The following is a 21558-nucleotide window of genomic DNA, read 5'->3' on the forward strand; positions in this document are numbered from 1 at the left end:
CGGGAGCGGGGAGGAACGGCGGTGGGGCAGAGCCCGGCTGGCGCGCGGCAGCTGTGCGCACTTGGGCTCTTTCCGCGCGCGGGCCACACGTGGATCGGGGCACCCGGGCGCTCGGCCGCCAGCCGCGGGGCGGGGTCGGGAATGAATATGCTGGAAAAGGAGGGCGCCCGAGTCTCCGCCCGGCCGGAGCCTGGGGCTGCAGCCCCGGGGCGGGAAGCGGGGCGGGGCTGGGAAAGTTGAGTATTAGTCGCCGTGGGCTGGGCTCCGCGCAGGAGCGCCGGCCGCCGGGACCGAAGAAGGCTGGGCCGGGCGGGGTAGGTGTGGCTCTGCCTGCGTGACCCGAGTCCCGGTTCCCGGTCGCCGTCGTCTCCCGCAGCTGCGGCCTCTCAGCCATGGGCGCCGTCTGGTCGGCCCTGCTGGTCGGAGGGGGCCTGGCCGGAGCGATTTTCGTTTGGCTGCTGCGGGACTCGGGGAATGAGAGCGACGCGGAGCGGAACGCCCCTCAGGGGGAGGCTGCGGCTCCGGGAAGCGATCAGGGTGGCGGCGGGGGACCGAGCCCTGTACCTTCCAGGCGGGAGCTGGTCACCAAAGCAGGTATTCTTCCTCCCACGTCTCGAGGGCAGATCTGCCATGGGGGCTTTGAAGTTCACCGAGGGAGGAAAAAAACCCACCTGGAGTTTTTCTCTTGGCCCTTTCCCCCGACTAACCTCCCCTACCCCGGGCAGGACCCTCCCCAAGCCTCTCATTATTTTCCCAGGCTAGTGCGCACGCGCCGGGCAGGTTTATCGCCCTCCTCGGAGGCTCCGAAGGTTCCCCGACCCATCGTCCGAGGGCAGCGCGGGCAGAGTCTCTACCCTGGGCGCCCGTCCCCGAGGACCCCGAGGGGGATGGGCTCCTTTGCGTGGCTGCGCTTGGCGCAGTGCGGGCGGCCGCGGCGGCGGCGGCGCCCCTTCCGGGCCTTACAAAGGGCATGCCTAGGTTCAGGGAGATCCTACAACCCTCATCGATCTCAGACCGAGCAGGGACACTTTCTCAGTCCCAATCCCATAACCTCACGTCCTCCCCTACCTCACCCCATGGAGGAGCTGGGTCTGGGAACTAACTCCCAGGCGCTGAGCACCTCCCGCTATCTGGATGCTTCTGTCAGGAAGGCAAAGTTCAGGTTGGACTCTGGCCAGGAAGGCCTCAGCTGAAGCCCTAGGGCTGTATGCTGGCTGCCCATTTCAGAGCCGTGGGACCCAAAAGCATAGGGTTGTCTAATGCCCCGGGAGGGGACCTACCTAATAGGGCACCCAACTCCAATGAGTAGAACTGACATCCAGGTTTACATGTGTACATGTTAGAGACTGTGCTACACGAAGAGGACTGGCAGAAAACCTTAGCTCCCAGTGCCCTCCCTTGGCCAGCTGCCCATGCCTGGACTCCAGCCGAGCGGTGAAAATGACATCTGGGAACTTTATTTTTAGTGGAGTCGGTGTTCATGTGTAGCCATTTGAAAGACTGCCTCTGTGCCTTTCCTGCGATTGGTTTGAGATGAGCAGAGAGCTCCTCCGTCTTCATGAAGCCAGTCTCATGTTTTAGGTTGAAAGATTGAGAATTCAGGGCAATGTTTTTACGTCTCACAACTCCACCACTAAAAGGAGATAAAATTAAACAAGGTCAACCCCCACCCCCAAAAGAAAGAAACCCTCCCATCTATGCTGATTGTATGACTTGGGGCACTTCCATCTTGTAGGGAACTATCCCGACTGTCAGTGAGGTGGCCAAGAAGGAAACTGAGCCTTTAGGGAGCTTGGATTGTGTACTGTAAGAACGTGTTTTTTAAAAGCGTACAATGGGAGGGGATGTAAAAAGCCTCTGTTTTGTTAAAAAGGTTTACTTTATTTATTTGAGAGAGACAGAGACCACACAAGCGGGGAAGGGGCAGAGAGGGAGGGTGCCATCACAGAGCCCGCGAGGTGGGGCTCAAACTTATGAAACTGTGAGATCATGACCTAAGCCGAAACCAAGACTAGGAAGCTTAACCGAGCCATCCAGGCCCCCCAAGGTTTACTTCTGATGCATATGGGGTTGGCAAGGAGAAACCAGCCCTCTCCCCCTACCCTCACCCCCAATCCTTGTTCAATGATGCACTGCTATCCTTTGTATCTCCCCCCCCCCCCTCCCCAGCCCCCCAACCATAGCAACAGGTGCTGTGGATCTGCCCACATCTGTGAGAGCTGATCCCTGGGCTGCTGACAGTTCCTGGGAGTACAGGTGTACTCGTAGGGTCTGTAGGGTAGCTGTGTGGATCTTTGCCCCACAGGCTAGACAGCATTTTCTGCTGATAGAAACCAAACTTGGCTGTATGCCAGTAAAGCCTGGACTGCAGAGATCAAGGACCATGACAGGGTTAAACTGCTGCCTCTACAACTGGCCACTTCATTTACATTCTTGTGTGAGCACACGGACACTCCCAGATGTGCCTTTTATTGTTGCATATACATGTATGTTCTTAAAGCGTGCTGTTGGTTCAGTTAGTGTCTTAACTAGGTAATTAAGCACTTGCTTTTAATAGAGATGGATTTCGTGAACTGCAGGTAGATTAGTGGTAAAGTCTTCAATAAACCTATTTTCTTAGCCTTTTTTCTCACATGAACTGCCTAACACTATTACATTTTTCCTTTTGCTTTTTAGAGCATCTTCAAGAAAGCAATGGATGTTTGGTTTCAGAGACCAAAGGCCATGGTAACCTGCAGGAAGCAACATGGAGACGGCAGAGTCCTTCTGGAAAAGACGGTGATTGTGACAGTTCAAGAGAGCATGTTCCTTCTGGACAGTTTCCAGACACAGAATCTCTAGCTACATCTGAGACTGGTGACTCTAGGGGTTACTCTGCAGTTTCAAGAAATGAAAGGCTTCAGTCTCCTATGGCAGAATGGGGATTCCAGAAAGGACAAGAGACACTCGCTAAAGCAGCTCCGTGTTTTGCCGAAAAGTTGTATTCTAGCAACCTGGTCGTTGACAGAGGGAAAGAAGTGAGCCTTGCCGAGTTGAGCAGTCAGGACCGGGCTGACAATGAGGACTGGGAAATGGTGTCCAGGCACTCCTCTTGGGGAGATGTTGGTTTGGGTGGCAGTCTTGAGGCTCCAGTGTTAAGCCCAAACCAGGGAATGGACTGTGGCAGAAGCACTCTTATGGAACCAAGAGGTCAGGAAATGGATGTGAAACGCAAAAAGGGGGTAGCAATGTCTTCAGAGTCTCAGCAAGTTAGTATCAGGTTCCAGGTCCATTATGTCACAAGCACTGGTGGGCAATTCATTGCAGTAACTGGAGACCATGAGAGTCTTGGGAGGTGGAACACTTACATCCCACTCCAGTATAGCAAGGACGGGTTCTGGTCTCACTCTGTGTCCCTGCCAGCAGATACAGTGGTGGAATGGAAGTTTGTAGTGGTAGACAACGGGAAAATTACCCGCTGGGAAGAATGCAGCAATAGGTTCCTGGAGACTGGCCGTGAGGATAAAGTGGTTCAAAAGCGGTGGGGGATTCAGTGATTCAGTTTTCAAAGTACTAGAGAGGCTATTTGTGGAGCACACTGAATAATTTTAAATAAAGGAAGTATAACTCCAAATATAGCCATCAGAGTTGTTTCAAATTTGCTAGTGGCTTTTGTCTAATGTGCAGAAATACATATGTAGGTATATGCTTTCGGTGAGCATGGACTTTTTTTTCCCCTGTGGCATCGATGGGTGGGTCTTTGCTGATCCATCGTTATTTCAGAGCTTAGTCCTCTCGGGGAGTGACTTGGCTAGGCTTCAGGTGTGGACTGGCCAGAGCACGCAGAAACCAACCAGCTGCACAGGGTTCAAGCTTGAGCCTTTGGGTGACCCTTAAACCAAGAGAGTGAAACACGTCTCATTCATAAAGAGCTGCCTTCCTACTGGTACAACTGGAGAAACTCCTTACTACGTGCACACTCTATATTTAAAAATAGTTAATGCCATATGGAACTGTGAAAAAAAAATACGGTCACAAGAGGTGGTTAGCAAGGATAGGAGGTTATACGTTAAGACTCCCCAGTGTTTTTTTGTTTGTTTTGTTTTTGCTTTTTTGCTTGATTTTATGTGCTAGCCCCAGTTTGAAAGTATCAAGTAAGTCTTTGTCTTAATGATTGCAGACCGGTGTAGAAACAAGGGGCCTAGTCCGGGTCTGTCATTGGGAGGAGACCACGAAGAGAGGAAGTGCGAACTGGATGAAGGTGTGGGCTGAGCTAGGTGGCCTGAGTGATGCCTCTTAGAGGGCTGGGGGGTCCAGGTATAGCCTGACTGCAGAGAAGACAGACACAGCCATTATTTACCTCCAGGGCCTTTGCAGGACTGCCCCACCCCCTCCCCTCCTGTCTCACAGGGGGTCTGGACTGACGGAAGGACTGTCCCATAGCAACCATTTCCCCTGCCCTTCCCTTTCATACCAATAGCTATCCTGGGTAACAAAACTGTAATAGGACAGTGACACACAGGTACATCCTTGTTCTGAGAAGAAGTAAGACATTTAAATTTTATTATACTGAACAAATAAAACCTGAGTTTTAATACCTTCATTAAATGTCTGAATTATTTGTCTAAATCTTAGTACCATAATAGCTTAGATATAAAATGCCAATATTTTCCTCCACTAATAACAGATGCATAGAAAAAATCAAGACGCAAGAGAGGTCCGTTTTCTCCTCTCTTTGGGGAAAACATTTTAGAACTTTTTTAAAACTTCACCATTATTTGGAGGGATATTATGCATGCTTGTACTCGAAAATGAGTTTTTATATGTTAAAACAACTTGTAGTAAGTATAACATCGTTTGGCAAAACAGTGTTTAATCCTGGTTACAGATGGTGTTTGCTGAAAAGAGCATAAACCCAAAAGAAAATAGAAAGTGCTTATAAGAACTATGATAGTTTTTGGCTCCTAGCATGTATATGTAAAATCCACATATGCGTTTTATATACTTTATAATGAATTTCACACTCTACCACTAAGGTCTTCAGAGGGCATTTACTATTACTGCACAAAATGCCCCAGCATTTCTATTAGGTAAAATTTAAAGTAAAACAGTTTACAATAAAAATTTCTTTAGAGTTCTTTCACTAGCAATTTTATCATTACCTGATGAAATAAAAATCTTTCAGTAAAACCAATTGAGGTAGATACATATATTAAAGTTCATACTAAAAATTTTTTTTAATGTTTATTTTCGAGAGAAAGAGCGCAGGTGGGGGAGGGGCAGAGAGAGAGGGAGACAAAGAATCCGAAGCAGGTTCCAGGCTCTGAGCTGGGCTCCAACCCATGAGCCGTGAGATCATGACCTGAGCCGAAGTCGGACACTTAACCGACTTAGCCACCTAGGTGCCCCTTAAATTTCATATTTTAAAAGAATATTGTAAAATTGGACATGCTTAGCATGTTAACACTGTCATTTAGAGGAGAAACAGGAGGATTTAGTCACTATTATCTGCACCGGGTTGGGACTAATGCCGCTGCTGTCACAGACAGACACCATGCATGTTAAGAAGGCTGCACCAGAAGCCTGTTTCTTGCTCACTAAATAATCAGCAGTGGGTATTTCTGGCAGAAGGGCAGCTCTCCCTGCAGATTGCTGCCCAGGCTGCTTCTGTCCTGCGGCTCTGCCATCCCCTAGGACCCCGCTGTCCACTGTATCCAGCTCATGGAAGGGGAAATAAAGTGAGGAAAAACACAAATGCTTACTAAAATTTTTGGCCAGAAAGTGCTGCGTATTGCTTTGTCCACAAGCCTTTAGTGAGGACTGGTCAGTAGATGTGATGGCACTGGGGCTGGGGAATAGCCTCTAGCAGGGCAGTCATTTCTTGGTGACATCTTTAGACAGCTACCCTTCTGCTGTCCCTGTCATCTCTGGCAGGAAGACCAGTGATTAGAGGATTGGAACTTCCAGCCCCCTTCCCTGATCTCCAAAGAGGAGAAGGGGACTGCGGATTAAGCTCTATAAAAACTCTTGAATAAGATTTCAGAAGCGTCCAGGTTGGTAAACACGTCTAGGTCCTGGGAGGGTGACATGCCTTGAGAGTGCATGAAAGCCTCGTGTACCAGAACCCTATACTTTGCCCTGTGCCTCTCTTACATTTGGCTGTTCCTGAGTTGTGTTCTTTAAAATAAACTGGTAATAGTAAGTAAAGTACTTTTCTGAGTTGTGATCTGTTCTAGCAAGTTAGTGAACCTGGGGAGGGGGATGTGGGAAACTCCAATTTATAGCCAGAGTACAGGTAGCCCAGAAATTGCAACTGCATCTGAAGTGGGGGGAGGTCTTGTGGGACTGAACCCTTAGACCTGGAGAATCTGATACTAACTCCAGGTAGTTAGTGTTAGAATTGAATGGACTCCTAGGACACCTAGCTGGTTATTGTTGTTAGAAAACAATCCACATGCAAAACCCTCCTAATCTAATAAAATCTAAGTAAAGCAGGCTGAATCCATTCAACCTAGAAGTTACCCACCAGCTGAAGAACACATTCTTGTTTCTTTCTTTACAGTTATTAATATGTAAACATTTTTTTAGAAAAAACTTTTCTAAAAGTTTTGATTAGGGGCCCCGATGTTGTGTTATCTGATGACATTCATTGATAACTGACGGAACAGTGAGTTCAGGGTCACAAATGGATCCCTGTCAGTACCTTGGAGTTTGTCCTTCTGGGCATTATACCACATATTTTACTTGTGTGTCAAGTTTTTTTGAAGCTGGAAAGAATAACTATTGCTTCAGCACCAGTGAAGATAATAAAAACCACACAATTGTTCCAGCACATGGGTCTTAGCACAAATTAATACCTTATAAGGGATGCAGACTTTCACATCTAGTTAGAACTGTTTGAAGTTTTACTGTGAGAGCATTGAAGAATAGTTTATTTCAAAATAGAGTTTACAGGGGAGGGTATCTTTTATTAAATTTTCACATAAAAAGAAAAAAAGTACACAGGGCACTAATTATAAGCAACACCACAATTATTTGGGCATCATCCCTCTGTAAAGAACAGGCAAGCAATGTATCATTTTAGTAACATTTTTTCCTGGTCTTTCACTTTCTGTATCCTCTTTTCTTGATTTCTGATCATTGAAGACATTGCTGAAAGTGATGATAAAACAAAATTAGATTAGCAACATCTACTCTGCCTTTAAATTTTATAATGTGCTTCTTAAAAGGTCAGCTTGCTACTATAGAAGAGACACATTCTGAGATCAGGAAGTTCTTAAAAATTGCAAAGTAGCATATTTTTGAAAAGACTGACGTTATGGACAGAGCTAAGGGTAAATCTTTACTCTTTCGGTTGTTTTAAGTGAGCATACTTATTATAGAAATAATACATACTAATTGTAAATAATTTGAACACCTCAGAAGGGTGCAAAGAGAGATGAAGGTGAAGGTATTCGTCTCTGCTCCCTCAACCTGCTGAACTCCCCTCAGAAGTCGTCACCGAAAGCAGTTTGGTAAATATCTTCGTGTACATGCACGCACGTGCACACACTTTCCTTCTTTGCACAAGTGGAAATATGTAGTATAGATTGTTCTGTAGCTTGCTTTATTCACTTAAAAAATGTCAACATTTTTCCAGTTCAGCTCATGTTTTGTTATGACTGTATAGTATTCCATTATATGGATGTACCAACATGTTAGTAAATAAAATTCTTAAAAGTTGATTTCTCAGGTTTTCAATTATGGAATGAATGAGTCATGGGGATGAAAGGTACAGCACAGGAAATATAGTCAATGGTATTGTAATAGCGATTTATGGTGGCATTGGTGGCACACAAAAGTCTGTTTATAAAAGTATAGGAAATACTTTTATAAACAGACTTTTGTGTGCTTGTACAATTTTTTCTTGAATAAATCGCTAGAGGTAGAATTTCTGGGTCAAAGCATATATACACTTTAAGTTTTGATAAATGCTCCCAAAATATTTGTTTCATAACTTCCAAGAGACACTCCATCCAGGCAATGCATCAAATAAAAAGGTCTTTTTATTTTTCAAACAAATACAACATGTCTCCCATTTGGATTATTACATGGTAGCATTACTCAGATATATATTCAGAAATATAAGTCAAAGTGTGAATAAAAATGGGGCCAATAAGATAATGCATCCTTTAAAAATATCACGACAAACTTAAAATCAAATGTTTTCTTAATGTTTATATACACAAGGATCTGGGATTAACAGAAAGGATCTGGAACTTGCCTTAATAACAATTTGGCATAGCCTCAGCATGTTGAAAAACGTGGACTTTGGAAGCAGCAATTGCAGAGATCAAGTCCCAGATATACTACTCGTTGTGTGACTTAACTATTTACTGATTGTAATCTGATCATCAGTTTCCTCATTTTCAAATGACCTGATATCAGTGCCCACCTCCCAGTATTGTGAGGCTCACATGAAGAAAACATAAATAATCAAACACTGAATACGGGGCCTGCCACACAGCTGGTAAGTGTTCAAGAAATATTAATAGCAACTATTATTATTGATAAGGTTAAATTTTCTTTATAAGGAATTGTTCTTAGAAAAATATCTACTATCCTTCATCTAGCAGCTTATATTCTCTAGAGATAGAAAGATGGGTAAGAATTAACAAGTATACTCCAAAATTATTTCTCTCTGACAGACTCCTGGATTCATGAATTTATACCAGAAAAGCATAAAACATGATGGGCTTCCCACATCCACAGGAACAACCACTTAGAACTTATGCCCCCAAATTTACCTACCATCTGCAGAGTATGACAGTTTCTCATTCAAACAGCTTTAGTGCATTTGAAAGTAGTTTATCTTTTTAGTTAGTGATTCACTGGGTGGCATAGTCTCTTCTAGCCTATGCTAATTTAAATTCTGTGTAAGGTGAAATATGGTTATTTTGTCTTCCAGCTATCAACTACAATCTTATCCTGGCTACCATCATACAAATGCTTATGTGCAGACCTAACAGGGATAAGAAAGATAATGTGTGGGAAAGTGTTGTGTGAAAAACTGCTCAAAACGTGTCCTACGGAGGGTTGGTCAGCAGTATTATCATCCCTATTAGATGACGGAGTAGAGCAGGGCTAAAGTGACATGCCCGAGGTCACACAATTAATCTGGGGGTTAGTCATGGTTAAGACCTTAATGTTTTGACTTGATGTTTCTGAATTGCTTATTCAATATCCTCTTCTGCGGGTCTATAGACAACAGGCTTCACCTGAAGGGAAGGTGAGTACTCTTTTGAGCAAGGAAGATCTCTCCGAAATGTACACTGTACCTTGGTTCTTCATCTGTAAATCTTCTACCAGAGTTTGCAAGCTTTCCAGTCTGTTCTGAAGCTTCCGACATGTTTTTCCTGTTGTTTCTATTGGCTGAGACTGTGAAGCTATTAGAAAATTGCTTAGATGTGATATTAAAAGTCTATTCAGTATTTCTTCTTAGAAATCTTCCAATTACAAGTTAAACAACCTTTCTTTTAAAATAATGGAAACTTTAAAACACTATACAAATTAAAAAGTGTTTTATCTAAATATTCCAACACTAGCTTGTTTGAATTTGTTTCAAAACAATCTGGCTTATTATTATTTAACTACATAGCATTAAATGGGATGAGCGAGAGGAATACTTTAAATTTAATGACACATTCATTCTAAATGACAGCTTTTCATACCAAACCTGTGTAGATACGTTAATTTAGGATTTGGAAGAGCAAGACTTAATACCGACACTGGCAACAGTTTTGAATGTGTGTGAGACCAAGTGCCCATTTTAGTGGCTGTCACCTGAATGAGGACAGTTTTACATGGTGGGAGAGGGAGTCTGGATCCTGACATGGCCACAGTGAGCCTGGAATACATGTGGGAGGAGCAAGTGAAGAGGGGTTGGAAGCCCGTAAGCTAACCTCTACTAAGTATGCTACGTTTTGCTGATCTCTAAAAGATAGTTGATTGGCAACCCTGAAATTCTAACTTTGATCTTAGTCCCTGACTTGCTGTATAATCTTGAAAATATTTTTTGGTGGCTCATTTTCCTATCAAAAAAACCACTCTTTTCAGTACAGATATTAGTATTAGAGGCAATCATCTAAGAATTACTTTAGGTCAAGAGGATGAAAACCACTTCCTCAGAGAGATATTTTTCACATGGATAATATAAAATACATGATGTTTGATTAGGATCTGACAATAGAAAAAAAAAGGAAATTCCATGCTATTATGTAATCACAAATTAATAATGAGGTGACCAGAAGTACTGTTCTACTTCTACAATAGTCACAGCTCTAATAGCTCAAGAATTTGCCCTTTTTTAAAAGTATTTTTATTTAGTATTTAGTATTTTTAAAGACACCAAGGAATAACTCAGAAATGTAAGAGAGGATGGAGGACAAAATACAGAAAAAAGATGGTAAAATGTACTAAAATCTGTGATTATGTTGTGGTTTTCAGATTTGGGGGAGATCTAGAAATGTATGAGGCATAGAATTTCTAAAGGCTGAGAGCTGACTTAACAGTGATGCAACAATTTGCCTAGTTTATCCCTTATCAAAGGGACTGATGCCAGAGAGCATGGGGTTGTTTGCATTGCTGTCAATATATGGTAAAAACATTTCAAGTTCAAGTCAGTATACACACACACACACACACACACACACACACACACACATATAATGTCCACTTATTTATCATGCACTTAATCTAAATAAAACCATTTTCCTTATCTGTTTTAGCAAATAACAAATGAACTTAACATTTAAGAAATGAGGACATCTGACAAATTTGTATGATAAATACTTGCACTTACAAAGGCAGAGACTGAAGAGAGTCATGATTTGAGAGAATGTAAATAAGAAAGAAAAGTCACAACATTAAAAAAAAAAAGACCAAAATCTTATAATAAAATGCAAGGGGGGGGGGAAGTTCATTATTTATGTCAGAGTAATAGAGAAAATATTCACATATAATATCTATGGATATTTATTAAGAAGAGAGTGTGTGCATGCATGCGATAGCTGTTTTATTTAAATAAGACTCACTTAAGTTACACAGCATCAGTTAGAGTTTGCATATAAGAACACCATATAAGATCTTATTAATTCTGATTATGGAAAAGAACTTTCAATTCACCAGAGGAGGAAACCAATTAAGCTCATCAATGACATCAGATCATTCTTACCTTTAACAGAATCAGGTGAAAGAACGGGTTTCGTGGATCTATACGGTGATGTGGAGCCTACTGAATCTTCAACCGAACTAGTTAGGAGTGAGTGAACTGGAGACTTCTTAGGAGAAGAATGGAATGAACGAGAAGCTGAATTTTTCACAGATGGACTTGCTAAAATTTTGCAAGAACAGAAGCAAAAGGACAGAATTAGTTAAAAATAGTATACTGCACTTCTCAAAAAGTCAAACTTTCATGAGAAAATATTCCCAATGATGGGGGTAAGGGGATGTTCCCATAAATACCCAAGGCTTTGGGTTAGAACTGCAAAGGGCTGTCTTAGAAATAAGGATGAACAGGAACAAGACCTGCCCTTGGGGATCTTGAGATCTAGCTTCAAATTATCTGAATTCCCGATTGGATTAAATTGATCTGGGATTGCGGTGTTCTTAGTTGTCTACCAGAAGCAAGCATGAATGCTATCTGGAGGAAGGTAACCTCATTCTTTGCCTCCAACCATTTGAACAATTTTTCACAGATGTCTTTCATAGAATAAAAACAAACAGGCATAGAAGGAGACAAAATGATATGGCAGAAAACCAAGAGAAAAAATCATATATACGAGTAATAGGTATAGACCCACAAGATCTGGATAGTGGAGGCACAGACAACCACAGATTTAAGCAGCATTATTCCAAACCCTAAACAGGTACTTCTTACATAAAGAAAACCATACCTGAACATACCAATAACAACTGCTAAAAAAGAAAAAGAAAAAACCCCAAAAACCTCAAAAAACAAATCAAAGACAAAAACAATCCTAAAGTTGCCAAAAGGGCAAAAAAGATTACATTTAAATGAGTAACAATTAAATTCAGAGCTGACTTCTCATAGAAACAATGGAAACCAGAAAACCATGGAATATTTTCAAAGTGAAAGAAAAATGTCCTAAAATTCTAAACTCAACAAAAATATTCTTCAAAAATGATGATGAAATAAAGACAACTGCAGAAAAACAGAAACTGAGAGAATGTATCACCAGCAGACTTACCTTAAAGGAAAAATTAAAGGCATTGGGAGTAAAATGACACCAGAGAGAAAGTAAAGTATAATCACATGGGTATATCTAAATGGATATTAACTGTATAAAACAATGCAAATTATCCATTGTGGTGTTTACCTTTATAATTAAAATATACATGTGTTATATTTATATATAACACATATATATAATGTTATATATATTTATATAACAAGTGTTATATAATTTGAAAGAATAGTGAGTGGAATTAACATGTTCTAAAGTACTCACAATGCAAGAAAAAAGTAAAGCTCTCATTTATATTAATCTAACAAGGCAAGAATACATGTTGTATTCTCTTGGGTAATTATTAAAACAACAGTAAAACATGTAAGTGAAGTAAACCTCAAAGCAGTAACTTCAAATAAATGGTCCTTTTCTTCAAAATACAGTTCTTAAAAGATTTCTCACAAGTTGAAGATTATTCAAAAATTAAGAATTTGCATTTATTTTATTAAAACTGTTTTGTTTTTTTAGATATATACTGACAATCTTCCATAAAAAACAAGAAAATATGGAGATTTATCCTTCTCCTATCTCTTTCACCTCATACCTCAACTTTCCTTATTTACATTATTTCTGTAATATTATATTACTGTCCAGATTTACAGCTAAGCCTTTGTTGAATAACCATCATTTTCACAGCTTCATTCTTTCCTATTCATTTTAGTCTCTTCTATAGGAAGACCAATTACACCTTCCAAATCTTTTTTAAAAATTTTCTAAATGTTTATGTTTGAGAGAGAGAGAGAAAGAAAGAGAGAGAGACAGTGTGCAAGCAGGGGAGGGGCTGAGACAGATGAAGACAGAATCTGAAGCAGGCCCCAGGCTCTGAGCTGTCAGCACAGAGCCCAATGTGGGGCTTGAACCCATGAGCTCTGAGATCATGACCCGAGCCAAAGTTGGATGCTCAACCAACTGAGCCACCGAGGCTCCCTATAACATATTCTCTGTAATTATTTTTGTCTTAGTTTTAAAAATTCTTTTTGTGTAATTTCCCCACAGAAGGTCCATCAAGTCCCTGTGATTTCAGTCATGCCTATCCCATTTATGTTTTTCCTAAGGCTTTCTTCCCCCTGTAATGTTTTTATTTTCTCTTCCATTTCTAGTCTGTTATGCCATTTTGCTTTTCAACAGATTCTGTTATCTTTCAATCTCTTCCTTGACTCCCTTGTTTAACAGATAGCATTATGTCTTTGGAAATTATAAAAAGAACCATCTGTCTCAGTTCTTCTCTTTTTCTTTTCATCCGTTCAATAAGGATTTATTGAGCACCTGCTATGTGCCTGGGATATATCAGGAAACCAAACGATACTTGCCCTTGTGTGGCTTTTGTCTAACAGGAGGTGACAGAGTCACCTTTATGAACAACATAAATTAGTAAGTTACATATTAAAAGATACTAAGTGTAATTTAAAAAAAAACAAAAAAGGGTGATTGGGAGTACGGGAGAGTTACAATTTTGGCAGAAGGTCATGAGAGTAGTTTCATTGGGTAAGTGACATTTGAGCAGAGCCTTTAAAGTAGGTGAAGGGTTAGCAATGTGTAAGGAACAGTGGTGTAAAGGCCTTAGTACAGAAGCTGCCTGGGATGTTCAAGGAGCAATTCAAGGGTAGATGACACAGAGTGAATGAGGGGGGGAGTAGGAGGAAATAAGCCTAGAGAGTTAATGCGGACTTACAGGCTGCTGTCATACCTGGCTTCCACTCGCATGGAAATGAGAAGCCACTGCAGAGTTTGAAGCAGGCTTGTCTTGTGTACTTTTCACTCACCTGTAGATGGGAATGTAAAACAACTAGATGGATCTTCTAGGTCTCCTGTATGTAATGTGACCGGCTCTCTGGAAGCATAAGAATGGTCATGCAGACATTCCAATTCACAAATACAGTACTAAGATTTATGGACAGAAGCAAGCTAATGCACACAAAAGTGACAGACTAAAATACAAGCTAAAGATGGCAGTTATGACCCTAAATTGCAGAAATCAAAAAATATCAGGGAGATCCCGAGTTGCATTATTGTTAATCGTTCAGGGCCCATGAACACTTTGCAGAATGAAAATATAATAATATTGGTTAGAAAATTCATTTTTATAATAGCTATAAACCCGAAGTATTTCTCTCATAGATTCTAAGAGGCACAATCTTTATAACTTGTTTTAAAATGAAAAAAAAAAAAGACAAAAAAAAGGAACCTCTCTTAGCAATAGTCGTATCACTTTACAAAACTATTAGACTTACTTAAATCAACAGGTTGAAATAAACCACACTGTTCTCTGTGGTTTGGGTGACGGCACGAGGATACTATGGCAGTGGTTCCCTTGCAGGGGGTGTGTGATGCCCACACTGTCTTAATTATGACACTAACATCAGCATCTGCTTTGAACTCTCAGTCTCTCGCAAATGAGCAGTGGAGTTTCCCAGAGGATCCACAAGATCTGATATCACAACAGATTAAATGCCGCTGCAGATATGAGAATCAGCTATCTTCTGTGAAGTCACATGTTAAATTGTAAAAGAATGCCTTCTCAACAATTTGTTTGAAAAAGTTATTTTTCAAAATAAAATGCTATTAGGTGAACATGTGATACACACTGTTGTTTCTAAAGGTATATCAAAATGTTTTCTATTTTTAAAATGCTAATATGAAAACTTATTTTCCAATACTTAGAATAGCAATAAACAAAAGTTCTTAGGAATCGTCAATATTTGTGACTAAAAGGGGTCCTGAGACCAAAAAGTTTGAGGATAGCTCTATTAGGAGAAAAGCCCTAGAAAGGGAAGCCATGGATAGTCTTAATTATCAGGGCAAAGAGTGTTTTTGCTGCAGGAGGCAGTGGGGGAGCCTTGAAGGTTCTGGGGGCTTGGGGAAGGTCATACTCTGAGGTGTGCTTCAGGCAGATCAATTTGAAATTAATATATAGAAGTGACTGGAATGTTTATGAGACTGGAGTTTAAAAATACCCACACTCAACGCTGTCAAGACCACTGCAATAGTCTATAAGAAAGGTAAAAAGGCCTAGAGCAGTGTGGCAGGCTGTATAACGGCTGCCAAAAATATCTGCTATGAGTGTTGCCTTATGTGATGTGATGTGATGAAATCAAAGATCCTGAGATGGAGAGATTATTCTGGGTTTCTTAGGAGGGGGGCTAACTGCCATCCCAAACGTCTGTAAAAAGGAGGCAGGGGGGATTTCACGTGAAAGAGAGAAGACGATGTGTCAATCTCAGCGGAGAGGTTTGAAGATGCTATGCTCTGCTGCTATCTGAAGATGAAGGGAGAAGCCACAAGACAGAGTGCAAGGAACAAAGCTCTAGAAGCTGGAAAAAAGTAAGGAAATGGATTAACCCCAAGGGCTTCTGGAGGGAGTGTGGACCTGCCAACATCCTGACTCCACCTGGTGGAACTGATTTGGGACTTCGGGCCTCCTTGGAAATGTAAGAGAGATCAATTTGTGTCATTTTAAGCAACTAATTTTGTTACAGCAGACATAGGAGATTAACACAGGCCGTTCCAGAGGATGTACAAAGAAGAAAATGGATTTGAGAACTGTTTTAGAGGCAAAATTAATAAGATTTGGTGACTAGAGAAACGCGACAAAGAAGAAAGAAGAACCAAAGAGAACGTTAGGGTTAAGCAGAGGTGCCCTGGAAAGCAGGGGGCCACTTACAGAAACAAGATGAGCTGGAGGGGAATGGTTTTGTGGAATGACCGCCTTTGTTTTATTTTGGTCACTGTGATCTTCAGGTCATTATGTTTCATCTGCTGAAACATCCACATGGAGATGTGTAAAAAGGAGCTGGATGTTTTGAAGCCTCTATTGGGAACCTTCCTTAGGGCATAATGTTGCTCATTAAGTTATAATAATATAACAAAATAAGAAAAGTCAATTGTCCACAAACTTCTGAGAAATGTGGCTCTCAGAATAATTCGAGCACAAATCCACACAGCAGAGTTGTTCGTTTCTTTAATTGTTTATTCTGTTTTGGGTATATGGACCATACTGATTTAGCTTAAAAGGTTGCAGAAGTTTCTAAATGAAGAAACGTTGCTGTAAGATGCCGAGTCAAGCAAAGGTGCTGCAGTTACAGTGAAATGTTGTAGTAAAACAGCAACTGTGGTATTCTTTGTTTGTGAGTTTCCAAAATGGCCAGTGTGCTGAAGTACAGGATAGAGCATTCAAATGCATTTTTAATTTTCTAGTATGTTTCATGCTTTTCAGAACTTCTATTAAATATCTGAAAACCTCTTCTTCTTCTATTAAATATTCGAACACAAGTAGGGGCTAGGTCCCATCTTTTCCTCTCCAATCTGTGTCTTCACGAACACATCATTGCTGAAGGAAACAGACTTTTCTGGTCATGGAAAAACTATAGCAGAGCTTGACGCATCTCAGGGGAGCAGCCCTTCTGTGCCCTGTGCCTAGCACAGACAGGGCCCTTTCCCAGGAGCTCAGTGCAGGTACACAGAGGCCAAACACGGAGGTGGTCACACACCTGAGCTCAGGAGCCAGCTAGACCTGAGTTCAAATCTGGCTCCACTGTTTACAAGCTGTATGGCCCTGGAAAGCTGCTTAAACAATGTGAGTCTTCATTTCTAACCCACATATGGATATAAGATCAGGTTAGATACACTGTGCTTTGGATTCTGTGTCTTCCTCTCTCTCCGCTCCTCCCCTGCCCATGCTCTCTCTCAAAAATAAACAAACATTAAAAAAATATTAGGCTATACAGACTAAATGAAATATCTATGGCATCCAGAAAATGTAAAAATAAAAATATTTAAAATAAAAAATAAAAAATGTAAAAATAAAAATATTGTTAATAGGTGCTACGTAGTGTCACATACATAGGTGAGAAGAAAATCAAAATTTGTTTTGATAAAGATATATTTAAAAAGTTCATTGTTGATCAAGCAGTAAGGACAGTAAGAAAATATTTTTAATACTGCCTTAATTCACTCATTACACAAAACTTTACTGAAAGGCTACTGTGGGTCAGGCAATATGGCTGACGCTGAAGATACAGCAATGAATAAGCCTCTGCCTAACTGAATTTGAACAGAATTCTTTTTCTTATTCTGAGGATATAAAAAAGGCTCTGATTCTCTTATTTTTTTTTTAGGTGGTGAAAATAGAAAAGATAAAAGTAAGTTTTTTTTTTCCATGCAGTCAGTCAATAAACAGATCTTATCATTGTAAGCCCACGTTTGTCTGCCTTGCCCACTGTTACATTTTAAGGACCCAGTGTGGAGTATGACACTTCACGGACAGTTAACAATCTGCTGAATTAATGAATAAACAGTAGTAATGAGGACATTAGGACATTCAGGCATTGCTAAGATCATTTCTTACCTGCTAAGAGTTTCACTGGATTTGCTACCTTCGGTGGAGTCCCTTAATGAGTTGTTGCTTCTGTTGGCAGAAGGATGGGAGAAATGAAAGACTACACGGTGTTATTTTTACTTAATGATAAAACAACATTGTTTGAACATTGCTTTTACACCAACGCTGATTCAAAGGTGAGACTAGGGCTAATGGCTCTTCCAGGTGGAGAAACAGTGTGAAGAAAAGCTTGGAGATGAAAAGGAGTGAACTCCTCTTGGACCCAGTAGTCTGTTTCGGTTAGAGTACACTACGGGAGTAACCGGGCTGGTGACAAGTTAGGGACCTCCTTCAACCTCAGACTAAGGAACCAGGTACTAATCAGCAGGCAGTGAGGAGCTCATGAAAACCTGCGGGCAATGGCCTCTGTGTTTTACCTGAATTAACAAATTAACATTAGCCTTTTTTCCTTTTTGGTTAAAGTCAGTTCTCAGAAGTTGTCTCTGTTAAGGGGTTATGGATTTAATTTCTTTACGCTCTTTTTAGGATTTCATTTAAAAATTCAGCTATTCAATTACTGAGGAAAATAGGATTGTTTTCCATGAGGTTCTTATAATCCTGTACTGAGATTGTTAGCATTTCCTTCTGGACTACCTTCCTCTCAAAAGTTATGTAAGCCATTGTAAATGAGTGTAAATGTAGAAAAATCTTCCATTTTTGGTATGGCATACCTATAAATATCTTAATATGGGTAAACAGTAGCAAAATTTAAAATAAGCAAAAAAAAATTGTATTGATTTTGAGAAAGTACATTACACTGAAATCCACTTTAGTTTGTTAAACAATGTAAACAGCTTTCCTTCAATGAACCCCAAATGCCCCTAAATTCCCATGTAAATTGTCCAGACTTCCCAAATTACCTGGAAACATAAAAAATTCTTAGACAATTAATTAGATTCAGAATCTCAGATTCTTCTTACCTCTGGCATATCTCTGATCTCAGGCTTGATTCAGTAATGCAATCTCTTACTCTATCATCTCTGTACAGATAAATATAACTTTCAGTGAATTATACAAAGAACAATTTCCTGATTCCATCTATTTTTAGAATAATCAACTGCTCCTATGTATTTAACTCTTCTTTAAAGTGTAAAAGTAGATCGTAGGCCTCCAAGCAAATTTTGCAGAAGGCTGTCCCTGGAGTTCAACTCAGAAATATTTTCTGTTCCATGGACTCCCAAAAGCTTTAGGCTGAGTTTAGGCTTTGGTGACAAGGTTATTTGTAAGATTATAGCAAATTAACATACATTCTTTAAAGGCAGGTACCAAATATATTCATGTTCAATATAGTCCAAAATAGTTCAAGCCCATAATTAATGGCTAAAGTGATGAAATCATCTCATCAGGGAGATCATGGTAATCTTTGTGGACTGATTGGTGTGGGGAGCCAGGGGGTCTAACTTTCACTTTTGGCTTTGCTTCTTTGCTTTATAGGAGAAGGCAACTCAGTCTATGCCTAAATTTACTCATTTGTCAAATGAGAACCAAGGACTTTCCTATTAGATTATACCTTGAGAGTCATGTAGTTTTCAAGGTTCTAGTTTAGTTCCACCATCGAAATTGTGCGGCTGCAGGCAAGTCAAAATTTTGAAACTTATGTTTATCTCATCTGTAAAATGGGATAAATAAATCCTGCTCTGTCTTAGCTCAAATGGTTGTGATAATCAAATAAGATTATGGGTGTGAGGGGTACTCGGGTGGCTCAGTAGGTTAAGCATCTGACTCTTGATTTTGACTCAGGTCATGTTCTCATGGTTCGTGGGTTCGGTTCATGGGTTTGGGCCCCGCGTCGGGCTCTGTATGGACAGTGTAGAGCCTGCTTGGGATTCTCTGTCTCCTCTCTCTGCCCCTTCCCCACTCTCTCTCTAGTGAGAGAGATTCAGTAATGCAATCTCTTCCTCTATCATCTCTGTATAGATAAATATAAGTCTCAGTTAATTATACAAAGAACAATTTCCAGATTCCATGTATTTTTAAATGCGTGCTCTCTCTCCCTCAATATAAAAATTAAAGAAAGATTTAAAAAGCGATTTTAGATGTGAAATCTGTTGGGAACTATACATTATTATATGACTGTAACTTTGGGTAACACCTTGCTTTGACAGCTTATGAGCAGAATAACTGCATTATTTACTCTTGATATCAAGTTGTTTTACTTTTGCTTAGCTTCTCCACTTTCATACTGTTTCCCCTGGTAACGTCAGATATTCTTCAAAGTTGTTTAAACATCAACCTCCCACAGAGTATCATGTAGACAACTAATGGCAAACCGCTGGTGACAGCAGCTCGCTCACTCTGCAGCACACCCAGTCTTACACAGCCACATAGGACGCTCCCCGGGACGGTGTTCTCCCTTCTTCTTCGGGCTTGCCCAGAGGCACAGCTGGCTCCTCGTTTATCACACTTCTCAACTCTTGGAGAAGCTGTTTCAGGTCCCTCGTTGGATCTTCCTTCAACGTGTTAGGTTTCAAAGAGTGCTGCATTAACACAATTTACAAAACAAACACCCTGGTTTTTATTTTTAGAGTTGTATGTTATTTCCTATTATAAAATTAATTCAGCTGGTAAATAGAAATTTTGGAGGAAAAGAAGAAAAAACAAAAATCACCTGTGATCTTACTACTCAGGGATAATCAGTAGTAACCAATCAATAATCAACACAGTGCTATATCTAATTTATAAATGTGTATACACTTATTTATATATATATTTAAATTAAAATATACACACATAGAATCACACTATACACATCTATCTTTAAATCATTTTTAAAAAATTTTAATAATGTAGTATGAAGTCATTAAATATTTACAACTATATCCAGGCAAAATAATTCCAATACTTTGTTTATGGTTGAACTAATTTTATAAAACTACAGAATTTTAAAAGTAAGGAATTCTAGGCGTGCCTGGATGGCTCAGTCAGTTGAGTGTCAGATGTCAGCTCAGGTCATGGTCTCACAGTTCCTGAGTTTGAGCCCTGCTTTGGGCTCTGTGCTGACAGCTCAGAGTCTGGAGCTTGCTTCAGATTCTGTGTCTCCCTCTTTCTCTCTGTCCCTCCCCTGCTCACACTCTGCCTCTCTTTCTCTAAAAAGTAAATAAATGTTAAAAAAAATAAAAGTAAGGAACTCTTTAGAGATGAATTAATTTACTCCCCCATTTTACTGATGAGGAAAGAGACATTCAATATTTTCAAACTGTGTTAGTCAGTATTTGAGAATAAGTTTTAAAAGGATTTTCAGATTGGTGCCTGGGGGGCTCAGTCCATTAAGCGTCTGACTTCGGCTCAGGTCAAGATCTCATGGTCTGTGAGTTCGAGCCCCACATCCAGCTCTGTTGCTGACAGCTCAGAGCCTGGAGCCTGCTTTGGATTCTGTGTCTCCCTCTCCTGCCCTCTTTCTCTCTCTTTCTCTCTCTCTCTCTCTCAAAGAAATAAACATTAAAAAAAATTTTTTTAAATAAAAGATTTTCAGATATACAAGTATTTGCTGATGAATATTTATATTACAATAAAACTTACAGATGTTCCCAAAAGGCACCTCAAAAGGGGAAACCAAATGATAGTCAGAAGTTGCACTGGTGAGCAGGTGGTCTTAGTAGGAGGACATTCATGGCTAGAAAATCATCAATCATCAAGCTATTTTTTTAAGTTTATTTATTTATTTTGAGAGAGACAGACACAACACAAGCTGGGGAGGGGCAGAGAGAGAGAGAGGAGAGAGAGAATCTCAAGCTCCCCCCATGGGGCTTGATCCCATGGTCTCGATCCCATGAACCGTGAGATCATGACCTGAGCTGAAACCAAGAAAGAGTTGGACGCTTAACCGACTGAGCCATCCAGCACCCCCATCATCAAGTTGTAAAGCTGGAGGTATCTATCTCAATGTAGAGTTAAACCTGCCATACACATTGGTTGCTG

General features: G+C 40.5%; 2 protein-coding genes across 19 annotated transcripts in view; one reads left to right on the forward strand and one right to left on the reverse strand.

Moving 5' to 3' along the window:
• The first annotated feature begins 278 nt into the window (after positions 1-278).
• Positions 279-4582, forward strand: STBD1 (starch binding domain 1). The gene is made up of 2 exons (XM_060654830.3): positions 279-594; positions 2677-4582. Exons 1-2 carry the CDS (start codon positions 393-395, stop codon positions 3534-3536), a joined length of 1062 nt encoding a protein of 353 aa, XP_060510813.2. The 5' UTR covers positions 279-392; the 3' UTR covers positions 3537-4582.
• Positions 4583-6921: 2339 nt separating this feature from the next.
• Positions 6922-21558, reverse strand: part of CCDC158 (coiled-coil domain containing 158) — a 101526-nt gene continuing 86889 nt past the window's right edge. For 15 of the 18 annotated variants that reach the window (XM_081795534.1, XM_081795543.1, XM_081795546.1 and 12 more), the window contains 7 exons: positions 19957-20117; positions 18561-18620; positions 17611-17670; positions 14030-14097; positions 11192-11350; positions 9297-9396; positions 6922-7131 (listed from right to left, as the gene is read on the reverse strand). In XM_081795534.1, coding sequence (XP_081651660.1) covers positions 7011-7131; positions 9297-9396; positions 11192-11350; positions 14030-14097; positions 17611-17670; positions 18561-18620; positions 19957-20117 — 729 coding nt within the window. In that variant the 3' untranslated portion in view covers positions 6922-7010. Of the gene's footprint in view, positions 7132-9296; positions 9419-11191; positions 11351-14029; positions 14098-16265; positions 16416-17610; positions 17671-18560; positions 18621-19956; positions 20118-21558 lie in introns of those variants that run through there. The other 3 variants (XM_081795541.1, XM_081795545.1, XM_081795547.1) reach the window with 3 other exon arrangements.

This window comes from Panthera onca, chromosome B1 (genome assembly GCF_046562875.1).
Source record: "Panthera onca isolate mPanOnc1 chromosome B1, mPanOnc1 haplotype 2, whole genome shotgun sequence".
In the NCBI taxonomy this organism is placed as follows: Eukaryota; Metazoa; Chordata; class Mammalia; order Carnivora; family Felidae; genus Panthera; species Panthera onca.

Bases quoted from the DNA above. Each gene is read 5' to 3' on its own strand.
- STBD1 (XM_060654830.3), top strand. From the start codon at position 393: ATGGGCGCCGTCTGGTCGGCCCTGCTGGTCGGAGGGGGCCTGGCCGGA. The intron at 595-2,676 runs GTATTCTTCCTC...TTTGCTTTTTAG, and splicing joins GGAGCTGGTCACCAAAGCAG to AGCATCTTCAAGAAAGCAAT.